Source organism: Scleropages formosus, chromosome 20 (assembly GCF_900964775.1).
Source record: "Scleropages formosus chromosome 20, fSclFor1.1, whole genome shotgun sequence".
Classification (NCBI taxonomy): Eukaryota; Metazoa; Chordata; class Actinopteri; order Osteoglossiformes; family Osteoglossidae; genus Scleropages; species Scleropages formosus.
This window is the reverse complement of record NC_041825.1, coordinates 19,690,262-19,718,254: the sequence shown is the minus strand read 5'-3', so window position 1 is coordinate 19,718,254 and position 27,993 is coordinate 19,690,262. Positions and strand designations below refer to the sequence as shown.

The 27,993-nt window shown below is 43.6% G+C and overlaps 2 protein-coding genes across 5 annotated transcripts; both read right to left on the bottom strand.

Annotated features, from left to right (window-relative positions):
* Nucleotides 1-647: 647 nt before the first annotated feature.
* On the bottom strand, nt 648-14,217 carry ccdc40 (coiled-coil domain 40 molecular ruler complex subunit). Of its 4 annotated transcripts, none has more exons than XM_018761435.2 (19): nt 13,941-14,217; nt 11,142-11,269; nt 10,691-10,811; nt 8,547-8,686; nt 8,346-8,429; nt 7,831-8,050; nt 7,421-7,578; nt 7,121-7,243; nt 6,861-6,982; nt 6,532-6,775; nt 6,096-6,278; nt 5,761-6,006; nt 4,799-5,012; nt 4,260-4,429; nt 4,091-4,182; nt 3,337-3,457; nt 2,526-2,714; nt 1,877-2,035; nt 648-1,520 (listed from the first exon to the last, which is right to left on the bottom strand). In XM_018761435.2, the coding sequence occupies exons 2-19, from the start codon at nt 11,253-11,255 to the stop codon at nt 1,251-1,253; spliced, it is 2,970 nt and encodes a 989-aa protein (XP_018616951.1). In that variant the 5' UTR covers nt 11,256-11,269; nt 13,941-14,217; the 3' UTR covers nt 648-1,250. The 4 variants fall into 4 exon arrangements, with proteins under 4 accessions (XP_018616951.1, XP_018616952.1, XP_018616950.2 ...); XM_018761436.2 differs by lacking the exon at nt 13,941-14,217 and adding an exon at nt 13,798-13,930; XM_018761434.2 differs by lacking the exon at nt 13,941-14,217 and having other exon boundaries at nt 11,142-11,426.
* A 3,827-nt stretch (nt 14,218-18,044) lies between these two features.
* On the bottom strand, nt 18,045-26,934 carry LOC108940183 (sterile alpha motif domain-containing protein 9-like). The gene is made up of 3 exons (XM_018762163.1): nt 26,505-26,934; nt 23,372-23,454; nt 18,045-23,254 (listed from the first exon to the last, which is right to left on the bottom strand). The coding sequence occupies exons 2-3, from the start codon at nt 23,373-23,375 to the stop codon at nt 18,720-18,722; spliced, it is 4,539 nt and encodes a 1,512-aa protein (XP_018617679.1). The 5' UTR covers nt 23,376-23,454; nt 26,505-26,934; the 3' UTR covers nt 18,045-18,719.
* Nucleotides 26,935-27,993: the final 1,059 nt, after the last annotated feature.

Sequence of the window (27,993 nt, the reverse complement as noted above, 5' to 3'; positions counted from 1 at the left end):
AGGAAGTGAAACCCTTACTAAGTTAATGTTTTTTAGATTTGCATGCCATCACACCATAAAACTCTCAAGAATGAATACACGCTTAGGTCATAAATGCCAGTGTGACAATCACACTTCACCTTGCTGATGACAACTAACTATAATTCAATTCTTTTCTGTTAAAAAACACTTCCTTGAAGTGACTTGAACACTCACTCTCGTTATTTGGGTTACTTTCAGGATGCATTTGCAGTAAGGCATGAACGCATATTGCATGACAATTCATTTGAACAATGAATGTGGTATTGGGGATCTGCCAGCCAGATGTAACCTGATTAAGTTCCTTAAACCAGAAATAAAGTGAGTGTATTGTGTGATCATAAGGTTATGCAAGAGAGAAGCAATAGCATATGAAATCTAAGATTATTCCAATGAGGAAAAATACTGAATGGTAATAAAAGTGTTAAGTGATCAACACTTAAAGAGTTTGGATTACCCGAAAAAACTAACCTAATACAGTTTTACAAATGCAGTTAATATTGAATTGTATCCTGGTCTTTTCTGCACCCCGGTGACAAATGAGAACTTGTGTTTTAGAGGACATTGATTGAATTTTACATAAAACATGCATAAACCGATTCATTAGTTGTTTGAAAGTTTATTGGCAGAGTGTGGCACACTGGGTGTGCTGGGTTCAGGGAATGCGCAGGTGCAAAGCAGTACGGGATGGAATTTTACTAAAATTTAAAATACAGTCCAAAAAAACACATAACTTAAGAGAGGAACACTGGACAACATCATTCTGTATCCACACCAGTTCTCAGCTCCCCCCATGTGAGGTGTCCTGTCCTTTGACAGTCCATTTAAACAGTATTGCTGCACCTGACCCCCATCCATCAGGTGTAGCCAATAACCCCGAGGTGGGGTGCCCTCACCCCTGCATCACACACAAAATGAAACATAAAAGCAACTGGAATTACCTTATTTTTCCGGACTTTACAGGAGGAGTAATTTGGTTATGAGAACCATTGCTCCCTTTTACTGTGCTAATACCTGAAGTATAACTGTACACAAACAGAGTGGACATACATCACTGGCTAATGTTAAAGTGACACATCAAACAATAAATAAAAATTGCGCACAATTACAGCAACACACTGTTCGCTGCTTTTCATTGTTCCCGTCCACAACTGACAGTTTCATATTAGTTGATTAACATTCAATTCCTGTTATTAAAGTGTAGCTCTGTTGATTTCCCAGCCTCTATAATATCACAAGGACATTGTCCTGGAAGAAGCCTGGGACCCCTGCAGGCGCGTAGTCAAGGCCAGGCTGAGGCGTCTCAGGGTGCCTTGGTGCTGTGGGAGCTCCTGGCAGACGCGGTGCAGCACGGTACTGAAAGCGTTGAGACGATCCTCCTGCTGCTGGATGGAAGGTTCCACCGTATTTGCTTTGCTGGCTGCTGTCGGGACATAGCTGCCCTCCCGCACGGCGCGCAGATGCCGGGCCCGTCCCTGCAGCGCGAGCAGCTTCACCAGATTCTGCAGCACATGGAGGGGCAGAGTCAGCAATAACGTAACACTAGGGCCACGGTCTCCAAACTGGACTCAGCTACAGCATGAACAGCTCAAGAAGAAACAACAGCCTTGCATCGGCACTGTGCTCCTCCTATGAAAAAGGTATGTTGGAGTGTGCGCCGTCATGGATGGGTGTACAATTCTGAGTATAAGCATATGCATTCAGTGCTGGTACACACGTGTGTCTTTGTTCTTCAAGAAGAATCCGGAATGCCTTGCATCATTTGTTTATTGCTATATAAAGGCATGCTGTTCGTGACATGCTGGATGGTCATACGGGCATGTGGCCCAGGTGCTGCAGCAAGTGTATCCTCACCAACCTGTTCCTTGGTGTCCTGTAAGTGGCACAGCTCTGCAGTCAGCATTGCCCTGGTGCCCTGCAGCTCACCGAGCCGCCGTTGCTTCTCCATCAGGCTGTTCGTAACCTCCTGCTGGGTCTTGTCCAGGTCCTTGATTACCTGGTCACACTCTTCCGCTTGCTGAAGGAAACACGCTCATGTCCTCAAGCAGGCATTCACACACGCAAGCGTGAAGGAAATACCCTCACATAAGTCCCACAATAAGCTCTAACAGATCCAAGTACTGCACTAAAATGTCATTGAAAAATTAAAAGCATGCATTTAAGAATTTAATAATCATATCTGAGGAACTCAGATTTATGTATTAATTAAGAGTCTATTCAGTTAGAGGAGAAAAGTGACGTACGCACTTGGACAGAGGGCGCTTACGTATGTTTTCCTTGAAGCACCGAGAGGCATTTCCCAGTTATTAATTCACCTGAACACTGCATGTTTGGAATGAAGGTGGGGGAAGCCAGAGGACACACTCTGCACCGATAAGAGTTGGGGCTGAATCTAGAGCTGTAACCTTGAAGCTACGGGACAACCGAATTACGTCTTGGACCGCCCCACAGCGAACAATTCTGCGTAAAGACCCCGTGCTGTCGCCAGCGCCCCCACCGCTTCGAACCTTCTGAGTGTCCTGGATCTTTCTGCGCAGGCCTTGAAGGATATTGTACAAGTCTGTCTGTGTGGGCTGCTTCCGGTCAGCCCTGGCCTGCACCTCACTCTGGACCGCGATCGTCTCCCGCCGCGCCACCTCGGCCTCCATGTCGCGCAAAAGCCGCTCCTGCTGCTTCGTCAGCTGCGCGTGTCGAACCTGCGGTCCAGTGTGTACGCGTGCAGATGGCACCATCACAATCATCACCAGCAGGAGCGGCAGCAGCACATGCACGCAAGCACACGTCAGACTTCGGCGAAGTCCTTTCAGCGAGGCCTCAGCATAAAGTGAGGGACAGCCCAGGGTAGGCACGCTGTGAGACACTCCTACGTTCCCAGAGCTGCACTGCGTTTCCTAAGTTCTTCATTGGAAACATAATTAATCTTAACTCCCTGCAGCCCCAGCAACAGGTCCCTTTTACACCCCCCAACTTCTAAACAGTTGTGAGCCTCAGAAATAGTTCACACACACACACACACACACACACACACACACACACACACACACACACACACACACAACACCCTGTTGTCACGTGCGCTATAAAAAAATCCTGAAGGTCCGGTTACAAATTCCATTTACAAACAACACTATTCAATCTGTCATTAATTAAACACACACACACACATACGTAAAAACACATATTTCCAATACCTGATAAGCTATGTAAGTATTGTCCTTCTACAGGCTTTGACGTATTGAGGTAGATAATAACTCCGCACTACGCACTGTGCCAGATAGAAACAGGTTATCCATGATTGACGCTTTGCGAGATACAAACCTCCATGCGGTGGATCTCGGCCTTCATGCTGCGGATTTCCTCCTGGGTGACATCGGAGTCCACAACAGAGCGCGTCTCCTTCATCAACTGGATCTTCTTCTCCCATAGCATCATCTGCTGCCTGACGTGGACGCATGAACACACACATACACACACGCTCAAAGACTAGTACACAGCCCAGGATCTGTATAGTATAGTAGAAAATGTGTTTTCTTTTACAGCAGTTTTATATTACATCTTAATCGTAAAGACACAACTTATTTTAAGCATCTATATTTACAATTATGTTACAATTCATTTAGCTGACGTGTTCCTCCGAAGTGACTTACAACGTTAGGATGCGTACAGTTTTACCCATTTATACAACAGGGTAATTTTACTGGAGCACTTCAGGAGAAGTACCTTGCTCAATGGTACTACAGCTGGAGGTGGGACTTGAACCTGTGGGTCCAAAAGCTGCAGTTCTATCCACTACACTACCAGCTGTCCCCACATGATACTCCTGTGATGAGAGTGAAGCACGGAGGGAAGGAAAGCTCCCGGGAGGCTGGTTATGGGCAGGGTTACATGTAACTGAGCGTTCATGTTTCTCTCCAGGCAGGTAGCTTTCCTGACTGAAAAAAGAATCGTAGGCTTCCGGCTCACTCTGAGCCTTTGCAGCAGATAGGTTGGAGTTGGACATCCTACAACCGCATGCACTGAACCCCCCAGGGCCGCTCAGTTGTGTGTAACAGCCCGGACGACAGGGACTTACTCCGCCTCCACCAGACTGTTGAGCAATCTCTCCTTCTCCTCCTGGATCTTCTCCAGCTTCATCTGCATCTCCACGGACTCCTTCTCAGCCTCCTACAGACACACGCAGACGTCAGACGGCTCAGGGGCTCATCGGGCCGCCAAGGGGCGGTCTGCAGCGCCGCACAGACCTTAAGCCTCTGCAGGAAGTCGTTCTTCATCAAGGCGTTGCCCTGCTCCAGTTCCTCACGCAGCCGCACGTTCTTGTTCAGCAGAGTGTTGAGCTTCAGCATGTCAGCCTCCAGACCCCTGGTGTGGCGGTCCAGTTCTACCAGCTCCCGCTGCTCTTGCTGGATCTCACCTGCACGGGGCAGTTTGCGTGTCACTTAATTAACGAGATATTCCTACATATTTAACAACGTGTTAAATACTGTCAATAACTTTAGTGTGTTTTTCCTCATTACATGTGCACACTTAAGAGGACTAAAGAACATTTAGCTGACATTTTTCTCCAGAGTGATTTACAATGTTAAGGTTACATGTTTATACAGCTGGGTAACTTTACTGGGGCAATTTATGGTCAGTACCTTGCTCAAGGGAACTACAGCTAGAGGTGAGTCTTAAACTTGTGAACTTTGATTCCAAAGGTAGCAGCGCTAACCACTATGCTACCAGCTGCCTCATGTTGCTTGCTTTCTCCCATGTGATATAAATCTACAAATCCACGTACTCTCCGTGCGCACTTTCTTCTGCTGCAGGATGGTGAGCTGCATCTGCAGGGTGAGCAGGGCCGAGCTCCGCGCCTGCCGCTCCTGGTTCAGCCTCACCAGCTCCCCCTGCTGCCAGAGCCACAGCTGCTGCTGCTCCTTGATTTCGGTCCCCACTTCTTCCAACTGTTTGGTCAGGTTGCTCACTCTGATCTCCAGTGGCCCTAAGTCCTCATGCTGCTCACGAAGAGGGACGAGAACACAGAATAAAACTGAATTAAGGCAAAGAGATTCGGAGAAGTACTTTCCAGAAATGACAGCAAAGACCTAGTAATACTGGTGGCATGTCGGGGGACGCTGGTGACTTGCAGCCCCTGGGCTGTGGTTTCAGATCTGGGGTTAGATCCCCGCTCGGTTTGCATTCTCTCTTCATGTTCAAGTGGGTTTCCTCCCACAGGCCGAAGACGCGTGGAAGACGGCAACGGTAGACCACTTCCGTACCCTCTTTTAACTTGAAAACCACCCAAGTTGTCGCCTTGAGTCGCCTTCAGCTCAGCACCACCTTTACCCTATTAGCATTACTACAATGTTAGTGTACACAATAAATTTTGGTCCTGGAAAATTCTTTAGGCTGAAACTGGCATGTGATGTTTATGTGCGGTAGCCAAGTACAGAGCTACTGAAAAACAAACCAACAATCGTCGATATTTGGATAAAGCTATTCGCAGCTACTCCTGCGATGAACATTGGTTTATATGGTGGTAAGAAACAAAACTAACTGTACTTAGAATAATGTGTCTGCAAGTTTCTCTTCCAGCTAATGTAATGCACAAACTGTATTTTCTATGAGATGTATGTCGCTTTCGAGAAAAGCGTCTGCTAAATGAATACACGTAAATGTAAAAGTGTGATCGCAACACCGAGCGGCTGCAAGCACTACATCCTTTCATGGTGAACAGCAGAACAAAGGATCCACCGTACTGACCCCGGTGCTGGCAACAATTTGCTCAATCTTCTGATTGTAGACGTTGATCGTGGTCTGCTTGCACCCAATGACAGTGATCCCTTTGTTGACCTCAGCCTCGGTACGGGACAGTAGGTCTTGTCGGCTGTCCGCATCCTGTTCCAGCTCCGCGAGGACCCGAGTGAGAGACTCGAGGCGCTGCGCCGTCTCGAAGCCCTCCAGTGACACCTGCGCAATGTCGTTTTCCAGCCGCGACACCTGTATCTCCTTCAAACGCATGCACACACGTGGTTGATCAAACATCTCGCAGCTGCTCAAACAGTTCAGAGATTGTCTGACTTTTGTCGAAAGCTCACCATTTCCCTTCTGTGGGTTGCTGTCTTCAGCGTGAGCCTCTTGGAGTACTTTGCAGCGTTGTCATGGGTTAGCTGCTCCTGCATCTTGGCCAAGATCTTGTCTTCCAGCTCGAGGCGAATGGACGACTCCTTTTCCAACTGTTTGCCGAGGGCGGCCAGTTTAGTTTCACGCACGGCGCACTCCTGAGGAAAGGGCAACGTGACAGGTAAGAACAAGGGCAACTTCAGCATGCACCTCAACCAAGATCACGCCATCACTGTGCAACGTGACCTACGCGTGACCTGAGCAGCACAGCAACAAGCGGTTATCTGTGGCGAGTAACTGAACGATTGAATGAATCCAAAGAAGAACGGAGATGCTCAGGCCGTAGGAGATGTAACAAATGGGACATGTGACTCCCTTCAGCGTTCGAGTACAAGAGCAGGGACTCCTTACCTCTGAGACATGGGCCAACGCCTGCTCCGTCTCTTGCAGCATACGTGCATAAGTGCCGTACTGGGCCTGCAGCACCTCCTGCTGGGCCCGGCTCTGCTCCGTCAGCCTGCGGGAGGCCTCGTGATCTGCTTGGGAGCGGTTCAGCAGGGCCGTCAGTAGTTCGTTGCGCTCTGCCTCCTGCATGGCAGACTTCCTCAGGCCCTCAATCTCTGTATCCATAGACCGCACTCGATGACGCGCCACTCTGGACGGAGGGAGAGCATATGGTCAGGCAGGTCTGTGATGTCCAGAAGAGGAGCAAGGTAATGTACCGCAGCAAAAGGGCTTACCGGAGGGCCTCTTGCAGACCAGAATAGGCCTCATTGCGCCTCTTCATGCCCAGCAGACTGCTGTTCCACTGCTGCAGCAGCTGCTTCCGTTCCACATCCAGGGTGTCCATCTCCATCTGAGCCTGGGGAACACCAGCCATAGGACTGCTACATATGTATATTTACGTGGCGTAATAACAACATGATATATATGCTTCTCTTGAACAGACGGGTTTTTCCAAAGGAAGCTGCAGCCCTCTTGAAGACAGGTACTGACCTACCTCAGCCAGAACCTGCTTGGCCGCCTGGGTCTCCTCAGCCTGTGCAGCAATCTGGACCTCGTACATGGCGATCTGTTCAGTCAGTTTCTCCATGTGCTTAGTCAGCCGCTCCACATAGAGGTCCTGACATAGTGTTTCAGGGGAGAAACAGAACGCAAAAAAAGTACTGAGCCAGCTTTCATCTGTCAGAAAAGCTAGGATTAAATCTACTCACAGGTCTCATATCTAAATACTATATGGCTGCAAAGGAATACGAGTACGTAAATTGTGGCCACCAGGCTGTGACCCAGTGATCTATACCTGCTTCTGCTTCTCTTCCTCTGCATGCAGTTTCTCGGCCTTGGCCTTCTGGGACGCGTTCTTCATGGCGCTAATGTCAGAGCGCAGGTCCTCGTTTGCCTCCTGCAGGTAGATGAGGTGTAGGGCGAGGTTGTCCACATCAGCTTGCAGCTGCGACACTATGACAGGGACAGGAAAGTGGAATTATCTTCGATTGGAGAGTGCTATCTGAACCAAGCACATGCTGTAATGTGATAATACCAAGTCTTGCTAGATCATGTGGCAGACCTTTTGCTGTCTTGCTTTCTGTATTTTGGATTTGTTTATGTTCAGAGCAACGACACATTAAGAATTCACTCCTTCCATTCTTTCGCTCCTCTAGTAGAGTTCGGCATCATCATCCTCCAGGTGCTGTAGAGAAGCCTCCTCACCCTGTGCCCTCTGCTGGCCTGTCTGGTTGACAGTGGTGCGATGCTGGGTACGCATCTCCTCCAGCCGCTCCTGTGCGAGCTGCCGCTGCTGAGCCACCTGCTTGTTCTCCTCCTGCCGGCCCTCCAGACTCGCTTGCAGTCGGGCCAGCTGCTGCTGCACCCCATACAGCTCTACGCCCAGCTCCTCGCGCCGGGTGCTCTCCATTCGCTCCTCAGCCAGCTGGAAAGACACCGTACCGAGTACCATGACAAGCAAAAAGCTGGGGCGGCAGTGTCGTTCAGCCCTTCCTGCAAAAGGGCCACTCGTTAAACTTGACACAACGCGTTGGTCAATCCCTTTTGAGTTTTTCCTCGTTGCACTAGTAAATTATTACTACTGCCTTCAGTATTTATTAAAACTGAAAATGCTACAACATTATATCATCTGAAGGACTGTGTGACACAAAGATAAAACAGAATGCCAGTATTTTTACCAGGAATTACTAGACTCGGAAATGTATTCATGATGTGCGTACCATCTCACGGAGCTCTACGTCGAGTCCCTCCAGCTGCTTACTCAGATGATTCTTCAAAGCCAACTGGAACCTCTTCATCAAGGGCTGCACGAACACAGACATGGATCATCGCACAACTGCTCACCAAAGTCACCTCACCACCAAGAATCTGAATGAGGTGCCAGGACAAAACAGATCAGATGTGAAAATGTACTAACTGACATGTTCAGGGTCCAAAATGACCAGCTCCTCATTTTGCTCTTTCCCAACCATATCTGGCACTTCCTTCTCACTACCAGCAACCAGGGTGGAGAGCTGCAAAGAAGGCATGGGTAGCACAGGCATATCTGCACTGTACTCATCTGAAAAAAATCAGAAAGTTAATCAATAATACATAATTTCATAATATAAAATTGTTACATAGCTTTCATAGCATTTAATAAACTCTTCTCTATACATTCTCATTGAAACTCAGCATTCATGTTATATAAAAACACATCCCTGCTGTTTTATTACGAGTGTGTTTGATCTGTTCCAGTAACTTCTTTGTAGTATGATGCCTTTGTGTTGGCAAAAAAAAAAAAAAAACTTGCACGCATCAATGAAACTTAAAGCTCTGCTGTCACAAGATAAAATTCCAGTGAGAGCCATGCACGATGGAAAGGTCAGAGTTGAGATGCCAGGCTAAAACCTATCAACCTTGAAGGCCTAATATTGGTATGCAGTGACATGATGATATTGGTGGTATATGATCACTTTCAGTCACAACAATGAGAACATTGTGACACAGCTCAAAAGGCAATTGCAAACCATTTCTCTACCCTATTAAGAAAAGCACATGAGCAGACAAATGAGAAGGAACAGATGTATTAGCAGAAAATTGGACCGTTATGTCAGGAGGTACTTGAAATAATCCTTGGCTCCTCCTCAGTAGTATACCAAGTGCTGCTAGAGTTCATGGTTTAAACTGAGGCTGGATTAAAGTCTTTGGACGTTCAACTGCTGATGCAGCTAAAGTGGAAGTTTAATCTGTTTTATATTTTTGTATTTTATAGTCTTTACCTTTAATTCTTAGGTGTCCTGTGACTGCTTTCTTAATATGTCTACGTTGTGGACCATCTATTGTTCCTCTACTTCCTTGGGAGGCATGTTGACAGTTGAGCTAGCACATCTCGTTTTCTCTTGCGTAACCAAGTTATGTTTAAGCAACCATGCACACTTAGTTCCTTTCTTCACAACTGTTGCTATCTGCATATGTGTCAAAACTGGTTGGTTCCTATAGGAACACCCTGGAATGTATATGAGGATGTGCTGTTCTTTGTTCTCTCGTCAATCCTCGGATCCACCCATGCACGTTTCCTGTTATCTTATTGGCTGCTAATAAAGAAATATAAATAAAATAGTGAGAATTTCCTTTATTCCAGGACACAGGAAAAGAAAAATTCAAAGCTGTAAAGACAAGATTATAAAAGCACATACCAAGGGAAGCCAAGTGTAGTCATGCCACAAATGAAACAAACCATGGAGAAACAGAATGGTAAAGCAATAAGGTAAAGCAATAAGATAAAGCTGCCTGCTTTCTCCATATCCGTGTCGTTTCTACGCCAAGGACACTACGAGAGAAGCTGGACTAGAAGAGATAAATGTGGATTCAAAATTGGTGAAAGGAACATCAAGTGATCTTCAACATACTGAAGATTTCTTATTCATAATTAATGTCTTCTAATATGTCTTGGTCAGCATTTGTCTCTTGGGATCAATAAAAGCAAGAGATGTAGCAGTCAGGAGCTACACCAAACACTAACACTTGGTAAAGCTGCAATGCAAGACCTAGAAAAGATCCTGTGAAACGAAGAAAATGTAACAATGTACCCACAGGAATGAAGATCAGGATTATGCAAACAATGGTATTTTCTCTATAATTCAGTGGATGTGGAAGCTGGATATCGAAGAAGCAGGATGTGGAAAACATAGATTTATTCTTCTTCTTCAAGGTACTGTGGACAGTCAGGAATACCAATGGATGGATCTTGGATCAAATCAAACCAGAAATCTCACCGAGGGTACAAATGATGAGTGAGGTTATCATTCATTGGACATGCCATGTGAAGACCGGATTTTCTCAAAGTTGGAGGACAAACAAAAGAACAAATAAATTGGTGAATGTACTGAGTCAGAGACGACACGATAACGACAAACGCGAAGGACGGATCGTTCTGGAGGCACTCTATCTATGTGATCGCCAAGAGCTGACAGCAACTGAACAGCACTTAACAATAAAGGTAAATCTATAGAATGTTAGATGACTACAAGGATTATTTCATTTTATCAATCAGTCAAAAAGATGCGTGGGGAGAACTACTGACCAGCATTACTGGGTGGAGTCAAAGAGGCTCCAGTGCCACCAATTCCGGACTGGGAGGGTGTAGAAGCATCTTCATTATCCTGCTCCTCCTGCCCTCCGTCAGACTGTTCCTCTGTTCCACCCTGTTGGGGGAAAAGACATCATGGCACGAGTCCTGATCTTGATAATGAATTAATCGGGAATCATCTCCATCTTAGCCCCTATTTGCATTTACATTTATTCATTTAGCAGATACTTTTCTGCAAACCGACATACATCTCATGGAAAATACAATTTGTGCATTACATCAGGAGAAAGAGAAAGTTGCAGACGCGATTCTTAAGTACAGTTAGTTTCATTCCATCATTTGAACCACGAGTAGCTGCATAAAACTCAATATCACCTTCCAACAATTTTTTTCTATTGAGTACATATCTTATCTATTGAGTATACATTGAGTAGCCCCTCCATACCTCATGAAGAACGGCAACTGGCACTGCAGAGTCTTGTGCCGTTGAATCGGGACCATTAAGGGACTCAGAAGTGCTGCTCTCGTCCTGTGGCGGTGTCTCTTTGCTGTCCTCCATTGTTCCTTTCTCCCCTACCATTGGCATTGGACATTGACATTTACAAGACATTTACTGAAACAATTATAATCCACGTGATTACTTCTTGTTTTACAAGTATTCAGTATCTGTCGATGGTTATAAATGTTTTCAGAAATACATGAAGAAAAAAAAAAACTTTTGTATTGTAACGACCCGCGTTACTGTTTTAGGCGGGAAACGTGTTAACCGTAAATAGTTGCATTATGGGGAATTATGCGAAATGTGGGTGTGCAACCACTGGGGGCAATTCTGGGGAAAATGATGGGGTGACTGTGTCTAGGAGTGTGTTGAGAGAGAGCGGGGGAATGCTAAACAGGCTGAGAAATCTAGTTGTTGGTGCAGGTCCTGCAGGAGACAGAGTCCTTGGACTAAGAACATTGTGTTCCGGTTGCTGATATTCTAATAAATCGTTCGTGATGAATAGTGTCTCTGTGTCCTTTTTCGCCCCATCCAAATCCACGGCACTATGCGCCATAATGGTGTGAGAAGTGGGATGGGGCAAGACGACGAGAAGCTGGATCAGGGAGCAGCTGAACACCGGGCGCGAAGAAGGGAAAAGGGGTGCGATGGCGGAAACCAGCGGGACGGAAAAACGGCGTCCGGGGAAGAAGCGCGTGCGATGGACGAGGGGGCGGTGCACGGGTGTCCAGGGGTACCCCGGTGAAGCGCGCGCTGTGGCGAGGACGGCGGGGAAGAGCTACGAGATGCTGCTGAAGACAGGCGAGAAGGTCGAGTGGGGTCTCCCTACGCCCACGGTAGGAGCGGCAGGAAGAGGCAGCGAGCCGCTGTAATTTAGTGTAAAGCGCTGAGGAAAGTCGCCCCGCGCTGAGCGCCGCTTTCCTGGCAGGTCGGACGACGTGGACAGGCACGACTCCGTAACGGAGGTGAGCGAACCCGCCGACGCGAATTGTCCACGGAGCAAGATTCCGCCGCTTTCGTGCAGAAACTAAGTGCCTGACCTGCATGAAGGCGCGACGAGCGTTTTGAAAGAGCGGTGCGGCGGACCGAACGCCTCGGGTTTGCAAGCGTCGCGGCAGGCTGAGGCTCGGCGTGCGGCGAATCGGCGGCTTGCCTGGGTCCTCCGCGAAAGATGGCCAAGCAGCGAGAGGCGCGGTGAGATGGCTGGGGGCGAAAGAGAGGGGGTGTTCGCCCCCGACAACACACAGAGCTGTGGAGAGCCGGCGCGAAGGTCCCACGGAAGCCGGTCAGCTGCAGGGAGCGCAAGGTGGTCGGCGAAGACCGCGTGGGCGCCGCCATGTTTGGTACGTAACACGTGCGAGCGACGGAGCCGTACTGGGACCGAGGCCGGGGGGACAGGAGACGAGGATGGCCGCCTCGACCCCCCGCGCTGCTGCGATTGTTCTCGCCCCGACCACCAGCACTGAGTGTCCGGGACCTGCACTCCCGAGCGGATGCACGTAAGCGACAGCGCCGAACAGTGAGACGCTGACTGGTGGGGCAGGCAGCAGGGGGAACGCTGCTGTTCCACAGTATTATTAACAACCCCAAGCAGGACTCGAACCCCAAACCCACCAGAGAGCAGGACCTGGCCAAACCCACTGCAGCACCACCACACCCCCCAACTAGGGGAGGCCAGAGTACTCCTATCCAGGACTCAAGACATGCACCCATATAGCCCAGTGCTCTGCGACAGCAATGTTAACTGCTGCACTTTCTGTGAGATCAGATAACTAAAACAGCAGTTGACACTTGTTACTATGAAACTCCTCACTGATGTATGAAATGAACTTTTAAGGAGGTGATTTTTTTTTTTTTAACCCAGCTCTGAACATTCAAAGGAACAGATTTGCCTGAAGTTGTCTGGCAGATGCTGATTCAACCAGGTAATGCTGTTCCTGTTGTCAGGTATGTGACTGCTGCATCATACTTGATGGGATTGATGGGAAAAGCTGAGAAGCTTGTTATCCACAATTGATTAAAAAGAATCAAACCCTGCCTGACAAGTTCCAAAAGGGAAATGACCCCAAAAAATACAGCAAAAACTGCAAAGCAGCCAGTGTGGTGGTCCTGGCAAGTCAATGACCAGACTTGAATCACAGTAAAAATCTGTGGCGTGACCTGCAAATTGTCATCCTCTTTAACTTGGAAAAGTGAGAAAACATAGGCACGGGGGAATGCAATAAATTTACATATTAAATGTATTTAAAAAAAAAAAAAAAAAATTGTTTCTGCTGCCAATGCCTCTTCTGGGCTAAACTAATATAGGCAGTGAAATAAGAAACTAAAGCTTTTCTTCTGTACTAATATGTGTGTGTTAACCAAAGAACAGGTGTGACTCTACAAAAGATGAGTAGTTTGTAAAAGCCTTAATAGAGAGAACGATATTTTTGAGGTCGTCCACTCAAATTCATCGTGGGAGAAATAAAAAGCGCACACTATTCACTTCCACAGGCAAAACGAAAAGGGCCCAACTTCCGTATTTGTTAACTGGCAATAAAGATGCAATGTTGGACACACATTTCGCGCTAGTAGGGACCCTTTGACAAACTTGAAAACTCACCACGATACGTACTTTGCTTTAGTTTCCTTCTTTTAGCTGCGATTCACAAAATTAAACAACGCGACTCAATACTAATAAATATACATCAAACATTTCCTTACTACTGAAATTAAAAGCGAAGAGTATTATGGACTCTTACTTACTGGTTCGTTTTGCAAACGTCTGTCAAATGGAAAAACGCAAACGTAAATGGACAGCGTTCTTGTGTTGCTAAGAAACGGAACAAACTTCCGGAAAATGTGCAAAGCGGGCGGTGCTTCTCGGCCGAAGTGTTGAGGCGGAAGTCGCGCGCTCGCTTCGTTTCCGTGCCGAGAATGTGGGCAGTTTGGATGAATCGAATTTAGGGGATAAACGGGGAAAACAAAGCTTGTTTCTTCTGTGGACTTTTTAGTTTCATCCATCATCATTTGTCAAAAACTATGAACGATGTTCTTCAGTTTAAAAACTATGCGGCAGCATTTATTTTATATCAAGTATGTGCTTTTTTAGGGTGGCGTTTCTCCTCGTTCCTATAAAAATAGTTTCATGTGGTGCCAACCAGGGAGAGCAAGATGGTCAGGCCTCTCTTTCCTCAGCTGAGCTCCTTACCTTTGGGCCTTTTGCTGAATGATGGATGCATTTTAAGTGCAAGGTGTTTTACCGCTCACACACGCGCACTGTCTTTGGCCTCAAGGGGGCGCCCTTAACCACTTTCCCCCTTTCAATACATCTGCTCTAGTCCATTTAGCTGTCACTTCTCTCCAAAGTTGTTTACTCTATGATATTAAACCACTTAGAGTTGTGTACCCATTTATACTACTGGGTAATTTAGGGTAAGTACCTTGCTGGAGGTGGGATTCAAACCTGTGACCTTTAGGTCCAAAGGCAGCAGCTCAAACTACTACTCTATTACCTGCCTTGCATTTACAATCTTAAAATGTAAAAACTGGAGAATTTTAAGGCAGAAGTTTGAACCACAACACTACCAGCTGCCTGTTTATAAATAGCTGGCTTTGCTCAGGGGGGTGCGGGGGTGTGGTCTCCAGTGGGCCTGGGGTTCGAGTCCTGCTTGGGGTAGAGACAGAAGGGTATTCATTGTGAAATCACGAACGTTACTGATACTGCAGACGGATGCAGGCTCCACGGCACCGTCGTTTCTTATCGACTCCGTCTCTCTATCAGCAATTGTATTCATTTACAGAAATGTATTATTTAAGGATTGTTTTGCTTGGGATTTCATCCAAGCTACTTTTTCTTTAAAATGGCTAGCAAGAAAAAAACATGAGTATTCTGGTGGTGCAGAGAAGAAAAAAATGCAAAAGAAAGGAAATTGAGAAATGAAAGTGAAAATATAGTGCAGCATGAAAATATAAATAAAATAGGATACTGTAGTACTGTATAGTATTAGTATGTACTGCTTTAGACACATTTTTGAAATGTGATTTTTGCCAAAGGTAATTCTGTTGAGGTCAGTTCCATGTAGACTCAACTGGTTTAACTACCTGTGCATGATTTGTTGTTAGCGCTGTAACTGTCTCAAAGACAGGTTTCATATTGAGAGTTTTGGTTCATTTCTTCGGGGGGTGTGGTGGTGCAGTGGGTTGGACGGGGTCCTGCTCTCCGGTGGGTCTGGGTTCAAATCCTGCTTGGAATGCTTTGCGATGGACTGGCGTTCCGTCCTGGGTGTGTCCCCTCCCCCTCCGGCCTTACGCCCTGAGTTGCCGGGTTAGGCTCCGGCTCCCCGCAGCTCCATATGGGACAGGCGGTTCAGACAATGTGTGTGTGTTTTTTGTAGTTTTCACAGTGTCTGTCGGAGAGAGAGTGCGATAAATAAATGGTAGAAGACATCAGTATGAAGCGTGGCTCTCCTTTCATCGAACCTGTGCAGCTATAAGCGCTTTCCATTTATCTGGTTAATTTGTGTATTTAGTTCTAGTGAATACATAAGAGTGTGAATGGATAGCAGATAGTTTTACTTTTTAAAACTGAAAAAAATTAATCTTGAAGCAGCTATGTGATATAATGGCTTTGCACTTTAATTTTTACACAGCTTCTTGAGAAATACCTAGATCATGGTATAGTATCTGGATGTGGATGATAACTCTCACTGGGATGAATCAATATGTTTAACGTTCACTGCTCTGAAAAATTTATGTGGGGATCTGTGCTGGTCATTGCAATCTTCACAAAGCAGTACTCTTAGCAGCATATAAGCGTTGCTTTTCCTTATTGACCAGTTTTCCTAGTTATTTTTCATTAGCGACTTATGAAACTATCGAACGCTGTTCTGGGTGGGGAGGGCAGCACGGTGGCACAGGGAGTAGCACTGCTGCCTCACAGCACCTGGGTGGTGCAAGAGAACGTGGGCTTGATTCTTGCTTAGTCTGTGTGGAGTTTATATGGGCTTCCTCTAGGTGATCTGGTTTCCTTGCACAGTCCAAAGATATGCGGTTCGGGTGGACTAATCACACTAAATTGCCCGTAATGAGTGAATGGGTGTGTATGTGTCATTGATGTGTGATAGACTAGCACCCTGTCCAGGGTGTACCCCCCAGCCTTGCACCCAGTGCTTCTGGGATAAGCTCCAGTTCACCACGACCCTGCTCAGGACAAGCAGTTATTGATATTGGACGCATGTTCTGTGGCAGCGGTCCCCAACCTCTTTGGCACCAGGGACCGGTTTTGCGGAAGACAATTTTTCCATGGACCGGGGGGGCATGGTTTCGGGATGATTCAAGCATATTACATTTATTGTGCACTTTATTTCTATTATTACATTGTAATATATAATGAAATAATTATACAACTCGGATTCTGACTTAAAGCCTGCCACCAGATGCAGCTTAATTGTCACTTTCCACTCACTGATAGAGTCTGCAAGCAGTTGATATATTATGGTCTCTGTGCAGTCAAACCTCTCTGCTAATGTTAATCTGTATTTGCAGCCGCCCTCCAGCGCTAGCATCACTGCCTCAGCTCCACCTCAGATCATCAAGCATTAGATTCTCATAAGGAGCGCGCAACCTAGATCCCCCGCATGCGCAGTTCACAGTAGGGTTTGCGCTCCTATGAGAATCTAATGCCGCCGCTGATCTGACAGGAGGCGGAGCTCAGGCGGTAATGCGAGTGATGGGGAGCGGCTGTAAATACGGATGAAGCTTCGCTCGCTCGCCCGCCGCTCACCTCCTGTGCGGCCCGGTTCCTAACAGGGTGTTGGGGACCCCTGTTCAATGGGGCTTTAATAATATTCAACTTTTCTCTCAATAAAGTAATTTGTTCAGTGGGGGTGAATGGCATCAATATCATAAAAGCTCTCATTAGCAAGTACTCAGGTCTGATGTTTCTTGGATTCATTTCATGTAAAATTTCAGCTCTGTCTACTTTGTATAGTCCTAGCTTCGTATTTTTTCTACTGTGTATTTTTGTATGCTTTCCCTATTTTTAAAATATGTAAACTAAAAAAATACCTTGTTCTTGTCACTTTTTACACTAAAAGTCTCTGACAGCTAAATGTCAAGATTTCACTGATTTTAATGGAGGTTTTGATGATTATTTCTGTAGTTGTGGGGAAAAAAATGCAGCATATTTTGAATTTGTCAAGATTTAATACACAAGTTTATTGAGGATCAAAAATACAGAGTTGTAGAATTTACTTGAAAAAGAGACACATATAAGAAACAAGATAAACTGCAATATGTAGCACATTTTTCTTCAACTTAGCATTTCAAAAATGTTTAAACGGAAAACACTTGAACTTGCGTCTACACTATTTCTTCGGACAGACCTGTGGATTGGCTGGTACCTTATTTATCTAGCTGCCTGGACAGTGTGTGTACAGCTACTGCTTTTAAGTTACCATAAACAGCTAGCATTACCATGCTGTGTTACAAAATTAAGTTATGACTAAGAAATCACAGATAGCAAAACGTTATAGAAGAAATGATTCCTAAAACAACTCAACTAAAATCACTTTGTAAATGTTTTTTTTCCACACTGATGACCCACTGATTCGCTACCAGTAAAACACCTGTGAAACACCTATGATTTCGTCCCAAAGTAAGACCAAATACCTTCTTTCTTCACTCTACTACCTCCAACTTATCAGTTGAACTAAAAGAACATGAACGAACGCACACACACAAGCCGCTTGTCCCAAGCAGGGTCGCGGCAAGCTGGAGCCTAACCCGGCAACACGGGGTACAAGGCTGGAGGGGAGGGGACACACCCAGGACACCAGTCCATCACAAGGCACCCCAAACAGCACTCGAACCCCAGACCCACCAGCAAACAGACACAGGCCAAACCTGCTGTGCCACCACATCACCCTAACTAAAAGAACAAGAATAACAAACATGTTAGGGACGAGGGCGGGAGACTGAGGCGCTGGTGTGGACCCAATTGCAGGACCAATTATTATGGAAACCAAAAGAAGGAGTAAGCGAGGATCGTAGTTGGGAACAGGCATGGGTTGTTTGAGGCGCAGACGTTGTTCTTGGGACGTGACAAGAATCTAAATTGATCGGGCAAAGGAAGAGATCTGAAACCGGAAAGGCAGCAAACAAGGAACAAAGGGCAAAGGACGAAGGATGAAGAGGTACATGGGGTTCTTTTGCTGTCACAGGAGAAACAGGTAGACTCAATGAGGTCCCACAACCAGACGAGCTGGCACGGCTTTCTTTATACCTGGCTGCTCTAATTCGGGGCAGGTGCAGTTGATTGGCATGAGGGCATGACAAAGCAGGCATTTGGTGTCCCTAATACAACATCACTCAAAGACACTGTCCTTTTCACCGCAACCTGACAATAAAGCCTTTCTCCAGATTTGGAATATCTGGTGAATTTTCAAGAACCATCACGTTTGATAAGTATTTTTAGTTAGTTTCTGATGAGCTTCTTAAATGTTGCAAAAGGTACAGACCTCATTTACACTGTACTTTCATTAACTATTTGGTTTTGGAGACCGTGACTCCGCAAGCAACAGGGCCATTAAATGTGAAACCCAAGAAGAATTCAACATTCTCGTTACCATCAGGAACTGAATTTGAGTTCAAGGCATGGATTTTTAACGCCTTTCCTTTTGAGCCCTCAATGTAGATGTTTCCATTCTCTGTCCAGCCTTGAACATGTCTCAGTAGTGCTGTGATCTCTGGTGTTTTCCAAACATCTCCACTGAACCACTTCATTCTTTTTTGTGACAGTGGGAGCTGAGCAAGGTTTTCCATTTTACTTTTGTGAACAATTTTCTTCAGTCCCCTCCCTTTGCCAAGGAAAAAATGAGTAAAAATTCTTTGCTCCTTCTGAGGGACTTCTTTCCTTTTACTTGTATAGCTTTTCTTAAGATAGTCAACAGCTGACGTGATAATTTCGTACTTCAGATCTTTCTGATGCTCATTATCATTATCTTCTGGCCAGAAAAGCAATGTGAGCAAGAACAGAGCATTTGGCTGACATTTACTTCTGTCTTTTGGGAATTTCTCACTGAGTTTCTGAAGATCCTGTAGATTGAAATTTGGAGTATCTGAAAGGCAACCTAAGGCAATCTGAGATGCTATGTAATTGGTGACTTGTATTTGATCAAGATTCCCTTTCTGATCACAATAAACCTGAACAATCTCAGCCAATTTCTCTTCTTTCTTTTCAGACAAGAGAGAAAAAATGTTTGTAATATTACCACCACCAAGAGCACAAATTTTCATGCGACTTGAGAATTGGCTTTCACTACAAGAAGGTACTGGTACATCACTAAAAAGTCTACCGTACCAGGTGGTTTTTGCTGCTAACCACCTTATGGGATTCCTTATTTTAAATTCTGAGCTATGAAATCCATCCTGTCCTCCATCAATATCAGTCTGGAAGTAGCTCAGATCTTCAGAAATTCTTTCCAGGGCTCCAAACAAATTCTTGTGAAGGTATTTCAGTTTACTGTGAAACTTCTCCCAGGGCTTCATCACTAGTTCTGGAATGTAACCTTCAACCAAGTACTGCAGACACATAGCATGGCCCTTGGAACATGTTGGGAAAACTTTTAAAATGAGATTTATAAGATCACATTCCACTTCAACTTCTGCAAAGTATCCTGAGTTGTTCATAGTTTCCTGTTCTGAATTTGCTGCTTCCTGACAAGTTTTAAAGCAATCAATTGCTTCCAGTGCTGTTGCAATTGCATCCACTGTACTTTCAGGGGTTAGGTTACCATCTCCAAGTAATTTTCGTTTTGCTTTAAACCATCTTTTAAACACTTGACCCTTTGTATCCAAGATGAAGGAATTTGGCAACTTCTTCTCTGCTACCTCAGCCCATGTCTTGGCATCCCAAAAATTTTCATTTGTATAATGCAACCGTGCAAGCTGCTGAGCAAAGAAGGCATCTTCACCAAAACATCTGTAGGCTTCTTCCAGAATTTCAACAGCCATTTCTGGTGTTTCTTTTTCCATAACATGTTCAATGAGCGGAGAAAACAAAGTGTCAGATTTGTCACCTTCTCTTATCTTGTTTCGTCTAATACAGAGATTTCGCAAAAATTTGTGATAGTGGTCTTTCCCAAAATTATTTTGAAAGAGTACTTTCTCACGAAGAAGGTGCAGTGCTACCTCACCCTGCTGCTGACCACCTAGAAGCTGTCGGAGAACTGCTTCAGCAACCACAGGATTAATTATGCGTATAGACTGGATATATGTTTTTTCATCTCTTAGGTGGAGGAAAAGAACTTTAGCTTGTACACTTAATGAAGATTCAAAGAAGTGCCTCCTGAACCTGTTTTCAGAACTGGGTTTTTTATTTTTGGCAGTTGTCTCCTGGTTTTCTGAGGTAAGCTCCATGGTTAGTAACAACAGAGCTTCGCAGTGGGACTGGGAGAGGTAAGAGTTCTGAACATAAGTGTTGAGTAATGCGACGTACAAAATGAGGCGAGTGACGACAAGTGAGCGATTAATGCCTTCAAGCAAATCTTTGACAAATTTTTCAACATATTGTCTGTTAAATTCCTTACTCATCATTACAGCTGTTATGATGTATTCTGGTGCATACTGTTTTTCAAGTTTTGTCATTTTACGCTCAAACTGTCTTTTCTCATCAGCTGACAGTTTGTGTGTAACAGCAAAGCTCTGAAATGGAGATTCTTTACGCATTTTTTCTGGGTCACGTGACTGTATACAGCTCAAAAGAGTAAAACACAGTGTTCCTTGCACAACTTTCTTGGTTCTCATGGCTACCTCCAGTTCTTTTCTCAGGTCTCCTAGGAACTCTCTCTCAAAATCTTCAACTAGCAGCAACACTGGAAGACAGTTCTTTACATCAGTCTCTTCATACTCTCTTAGCTTGACTGCATGCTCAGCAACAGCTGAAGCAGAAAATGATGGCTTTACAACTGCACATCTGAAGTTTTTCCTGTTGTTCCATAGCACATGCCGTGCAATGGTGCTTCCCCCACTACCAGGTAGGTGATATATCTTGATATCATTAACAGGTGTTTGATCCATGCTCCACTTGGGAGTGTCACTGATGAGTTTGGAAATTTCTTTGTAAACGTCTCTTTCTATGAATTCTCCAACATATTTTTTTTCTGATAACCAGAAACTGATCCAGCTCACTTTACCCCCACGGTAGAAATCCTGTTCAACTCTTTCAATTTCATCCTTAAAGTCAACATTAGTATCATCACACTGATTGACACTCAAAATCTCTAAAGATGACATTCTTTCTTCTTGAACTGTTTCAAGCAGGCACACTGCTTTACTTGAAAGGGGCAAACACCTGGAAGGTGTTGATGATGATGGCTGAAGCTGCTGAATTGTAGCATTGACATGGTTCATTTTCATCCCCACAATACTCCTGGAGCTCACAGTCTCTGCACTGCAAGAAGATGTGGCATAACCTTCCCACTTGTTGTAATTTTCCTGGGTTTCAGAAATGCAAATTATGTCTTCATGCCCTTGCATTTCAGCAAAAAAGGCATGGAAAGTATGAACAATTGGCAGTTCTAGTGGTGAGGTGAGAAGAAAAATTACTAAAAATGTGCCACGTGGTAGAATTTGATTGCAAATCAAGGACACTGCCTCAGTTAGAAGAGACTTCTTGGTTTGGATCCAACTCATTTCATCACAAGGCATTTCTTTTCTACGAAAATCAGTTCGTCCATTGCAGAAAATCCAACTGACTTGTTCAAACAAATGTAGGGAACATTCAAACTCTTTGAGACTTTGATCTTGAATTTTATAGTCTTGTAAGAAATGCAAATTTGCAGCATGGTATTTATCGTATTTACTGCAAAATCCTGACACTTTAGAATCAGGGTCAAAGTCAAAGACACTGAAAATCCTGAGGTTCAGTAAGAAGTCAATCGAGTCCAAGTGCTCTTTATGGAATTTGTTTGTCACAAGAATGTGCCACCTTTCTTTGTCAATGAATTTCTTGTTATCTGCAATCAGCTCTGTCAACTTCCTTCCCAGATCTTCATGCACATCTGGAATGTTTGAGGTGTTTTCAGCCTCCCTTCTACAATTATCTCTGTATGCAACTTGGGAGAAAAATTCACCTTGGTCATCGACGCTAACAGGTTCTGTTTTGGAACCTACTCGACGATACACTGTTTTCTTTTCTAACTCAACCTTATTGGAAGTTTCCTTAAAGTTTGGGAGCTGGACAGAAAACACTTTGCTACTCACAACACAAAGTTTGGGTACAATGTCAATTTCAACCACGTATTTTTTTTCATTGCTGTTCATGTCCACAACTTCAACAAACTCAGGAGGGTGAATACATTGTCTTACAAGGTGACTGTCAGATTTGAAGCACTTTTCTATATAATCCAAGGCATCAACATACATATCTTTCTCTGTAACAGGGATACCAGTTATTTCACCATGAACATAACCAGTGTCATCCCTACTGTCCATCACACCAAAGTGTATTGTACCATTTGATCGCATATTCATGCATCCACAGGCAAATTTGAGAGTTTCCTTGGCAAGTTTAGCTTGCAACCTCGTGCGGTCTAACATACAAGCTGTTTCAAATGATTTGTATTCATGACAAGGTAATATAAGGTCAACAACACCTGTTTCAGGTTGTAATACGTTGTATTTTACATATTTGAAGTCAGTTCCCTCCTTGCAGAAAGGCCTTGGTTTACAGTCCTTCTTAAATTTGGTGTGTTCCTTTTTCTCTGCATTTGAGTGAGCGTTGGACTCCTTTCCAGCATGGTGCGTCAAACTTTTAGTTTTACTAACTGTTACCTCTTGACCCTTTGTCATCTGGGAAGGCTTGATCATTTCATTTCTTTTTGTAATTATCAAATGGGCCGGCCCTGATTTCATTCCAATTTTTTTCCCCAGATATTCTTCATTTATAGACAAAAGGATTTGTCCATTTACTTCTTCCTCTTTAATTTTGTCAATATACTTCTCATTTATTTGTATAGACTTTAACCAGCTGCTCACTTGAGATTCTGTCCAGTCTTCAATTGGTATACTCCTGTGATCTTTGAATGGGAAAATTTTACATAATTAACTTTATGTAGTGATAAATATTGCACATGCTGATAAATATATACACTGTGAATGTGAAATATTTTTGTGCATGAGCTATCAACACTTACCCATGGTTAATTCAATGTTTTGACTGTCATGACGAGGTACATGCAGAAGGAAGGCGGTGTACAGCTTACCGCAGTCAATGTAGCTATAAAATCAAACAAAATTCTTATTACTTTTTGTGAAGAAAAGCATAAAACATCACAATACATCATCACTATACAATCATTGTAGGACTGTGACAAAAATAAACACAGTAGCTTATGAACCTGGGTTCAGAAACTTAAGATGATTGCTATGTGTGGTTAATTACATTTTAAAACTCAAGCAACTATATCAATTTTGAAATGTGGTATGCTGTTTTGCAGTGTTCAGTGTTTTAAAATTGCTGCACAATGAAAATAGTACATTCTTAAAGGTGAAAAAGGCTCTAGAAAGAGTTGCAATGGCATTTCCAACAGGCTGTGACATCTTACAGCAGTATGAGTACTTCCATATAGTTCAAAAGACCTACTGATTGTGGTTATTTCAGAATTATTTTTCATATTAGGTAATTCCATTTGATCTAGGTATTTTGACATTTTAACCCAAATTTGGTAAGTCAACGACAGTAAGGCCACTTGAAATCCCGCAGCTGATTTGAAGGCTAAACAGTATTGTTCTTCCCTGCAGTAATACAATGGTTGGAATGGAAATTAAGAAACATTTCTCAAAGCCTGGCGTTTTTACACTGGCTCCAAAACTTACAGAAGTCTGTTTGCAACTCTGCACTGTTTTGTATTTATCTGCTCCAATCTGGACAAGGTCTAGCAAAACGGATACAGTACAAGTTATGGAATGATGAACCAAGGTTCAAATCCCACTTTCATCTGTAGTGGCCTTGCTCGAGGTACTTACCCTTAAATGATATAGTAAAGATTACACTGCTGTGTAAGTCTGTAAAGTTTTATAAGTAGCTTAGTGTACAAACCTAACATAAATTGCCTTGGACAAAACAGTCAGTTAAATCACAGTTATATGCACATCTTTTTACTAAACAGACCTTTTCTCCAAAATGGAGAAAAAAATTGGATGGGAAGAGAAAAGACACATACAGGAGCTGTACGAGGCATCTATTTTAAAACAAGCTAAAAAAAAAATTGTGGCTGATGACACATATTCTATATGAGAACTTTAACACGTTGCCCTCAGAGAGACTATTTAGAATTTTGATGTGTAAATCAAATTGTTATAAGAATTTTTTTGTGCCAACTGGAGTTAAATTATTAAATTGGGAATTCCAAAACTGAGGTTTTAGACTGGTATATAGAGGTTTTGAACTTTGACTGTTATTTCTTAGATTTTTTTTTTTGTTTTAATTCATTTTAATTTTTTAAACTGTATGTTAGGGCATGTATTGTTTTATGTGAGTCCAATGTTGTGCACTGGCCATGTCATGGTGTCCAAGACAAATTTCCCTGGAAAGGGACAATAAAGTATATTCTATTCTATTCTAAAATGGCATACAACAATTATCAGATATTTCTTAAGTGACACCTTTAACATAACATTGCGATAAACTCCCTACAATCATTCAGCCATTTATACAGCAGAGTAATGTAACACACCTACATACATTCACAAAGTACATACTCACACACTGCAGGTAATTTAGAGTAGTTAAGTCATATCTAGCAATCTGTGCCCTTCTATTTGTTCTGTATTTGTTTTACATTTACATTATTCATTTAGCAGATGCTTTTGTCCAAAGCGACGTACAACTCAGGAAAAGTACAATTTATGCATTAAGAGAAAGAGACATACTAGCTGCAGACATGTGACTCTCAAGTAAACCCAGTTTGTTACCTACCACTTGCTGCATCGAGGTTCATCGTTGGTTAGTTTAGTCAGCAATGTCTAATTTTACTTGTGTTGCAGATTTGAGTTATTGAAAAGATTAATTAAAACTGTATATTGTTGTATTTGTGTTAGGATTGCTAGTGGTTCGGAAAATTAAAAAGTTAATTTGAATCGAAGTAACTTCAGAACTTGAGTTTATTAACATGATCATGATACTGTAATGACCCGAATGAGCGCAGAACCGCACTGTGGACGATTCCCAACGGTCTGGGGTTTGTTAAGGTGCTAATCAATAAGACGGGCTGCTGTCTCGTCCGCAACCAGAGACATGGCACTTGTAAGAACAGAGCGGGAGCGCACGTACAACTTTCACTCAGCTCCTCTCAGTCGCTCCCCTCGCTCCCACACATGCGCACTCCCACACCCCTTGCGTCACACGCATTGTCTCAACCACACCCTTGGAAAAAGAACTAAGTAAAGCACAGCCGTAACAACTGATTTACAATGAAATAATGCCGCAAGGCTTGGCAAGGTATTACAATACTTTCACAGCACGTTTCTTCTCGGTTCTTGCGCCCTAAAAAAGAACCAAGGGCTGTGAAGAAAATAATAATAATAATAGCCCTTTTGCACCCCACTCACTCGACCACCAGAATTATTGTCTCCTAAATCGGAACTGATCGAATAGTTTGCTACTTTTTTTTAACAATGTTTTAAAATAACCACACAATTTCTACCAAAATCCATTATATAAAACACGCAAATCTAACGATGATAAAATCTCTGCTAGCTACAGTGAGTGTCACGGATTGCATCATCATGCGCCGAACACTTCCACAATACCGCTACCATAATTGTACTGTACATAACATACTGTAACTGTATTATACATATAATTTACACAGTATTTAGGGTTCAAACCTTACACGCTTTCATTTACATCTTAACAAACTACTTCGGGGAGAAAGAGAAACGGCTTCCGCACCATCCACTAAGTACTCTGCAAGCAGGGAGCCTAACAGAAACGACGGAAATACATCTCAGAGGAAAAAAAATAAAGTGTAATAAAACAACTGAAACGAGGGAAAAAAAAAAACTATGTGACGTGATGACACACTTAATAAACATGGAGATTAAACATCATAACAGAATATGATACAAACTGGTAACTCCCAGGTCGGTTTCACGCGTAAAACTTGGACTTCTGGTGAAACTGACTGAAACGGGGGCTAATTTCACCCCGTTGCACTTTTACTCGAGTACATTTCTGGACGATTTGCTCATGTAAGTCACTTGAGTAATTATTTCTCCAAAGTAACTACTTTACTCGAGTACCGTGTATCCGGCAGCTGCACCAACCTGCGAGAAGCTCAGCTCGTGCTGCTCCTCTTGGCTCCACGCGAAGTTCAACGGGCGGGAAAAAACGCCTCAGTCATTTTTCCTTACTAATAAATGCTGTACACGATGCTTCCCAGGATTCCGATACAAACGTACCTCCCAGCTAGAGGTCTATCTGAAAAGTACGGTACAGGTTACGACTAAAAACAAAAACCACAATTCATCATGATAGTCTTCACGTTTTTTTTTCATTTAAATCTTCGCAGCATCGTACATTAAATAGGCAACCATCTTAAAAAGCGATGTTAGAACACAGCTGAAAAAACACTTGTATTTAGCACTTTCTCTAGGACGGACAAAATACTTCAAGGCGCCTAGTTCGTATCTGGGAGGATCCGTATAACGGAAACCACAGAACAGTCGCAGAGCAGCTCCTCAGCGGCCGCCTTAAGTTTCGATTGTGTTCAAAGTTTCGATTGTGCAGAAAAACAACAGACTTTTCACCCCGCCCTGCAACGTGACAAACACGTCACAGTTCAAACCCACAGGGACATTGAACTCGTGATTTTTTCCAAGAACCACAATGATTCACATCGGCTTAGATGATTGACCACACGCTGCAGCAAGTCTACTTTGAAAAATGGAACTTCCATCATCTCCAGAGATATGTCAACCTCCCTCATCTCGCATTCCAACATCTTCACCATTTGGGCAAGCTGTGTTTGTTGTGGTTCTAGAGCTACTACAGGGGTATCAAGAAAATAATAAAAGGAGCTGGTACCCCTCACATGATCACAGATGCAAGTTTATTATGCTTGTAACTAGCATATATATTTAAAGCAATAATTCTATAATGAGAATTTTAGACCTTGATGTGAAGGCTGAGACTGCCCACTTAAATCCCTGATGTTGGGTACTGTAAGACACTTGGCATCTAAAGATGTGTAAACGCTGGAGTATAAGCCAGAGGATAATAAAATTAGGGGATAAAACCATTTACTGACATATGAATAAAGCACCCATTAGTAAACATTCAAAGTTCAGACATCTGAATATAAGGTTCATTTTTTTTATTTGGCATCTTACTTGAGCAGCAGATTGCATATACATCTAGGGGGGATAAATTTCATAAACTGTATAAAGACAAGAGCTAATACACAACTGAGCTTCTTAAATAACTTCAGATTAAAATGTCAAATCAAAACCTCTACATAATAAAATATTTGGACAATGACCTGTAACAAAAAGGCTTTGTCTGAAATAATTTAATGCCATTTCAATTCACCTTTTCCTTATCACAGTAAAGTCAATACTGGCATCTATATTCTTTCCATACCAGTAATTAAAAAAAAAAAAAAAAAAAAAAAAACCTCAAGTGCAATTTTTTGTAGATGGCAGAGTCTTTGATTTAAAACTGCTTGGTTTACAGCAATGAATACATTAGGTATATAAAAACTGCATTAGTGATTACAAGATAGGTTACTATTAAAAAAACAAAAAACCCGGAGGC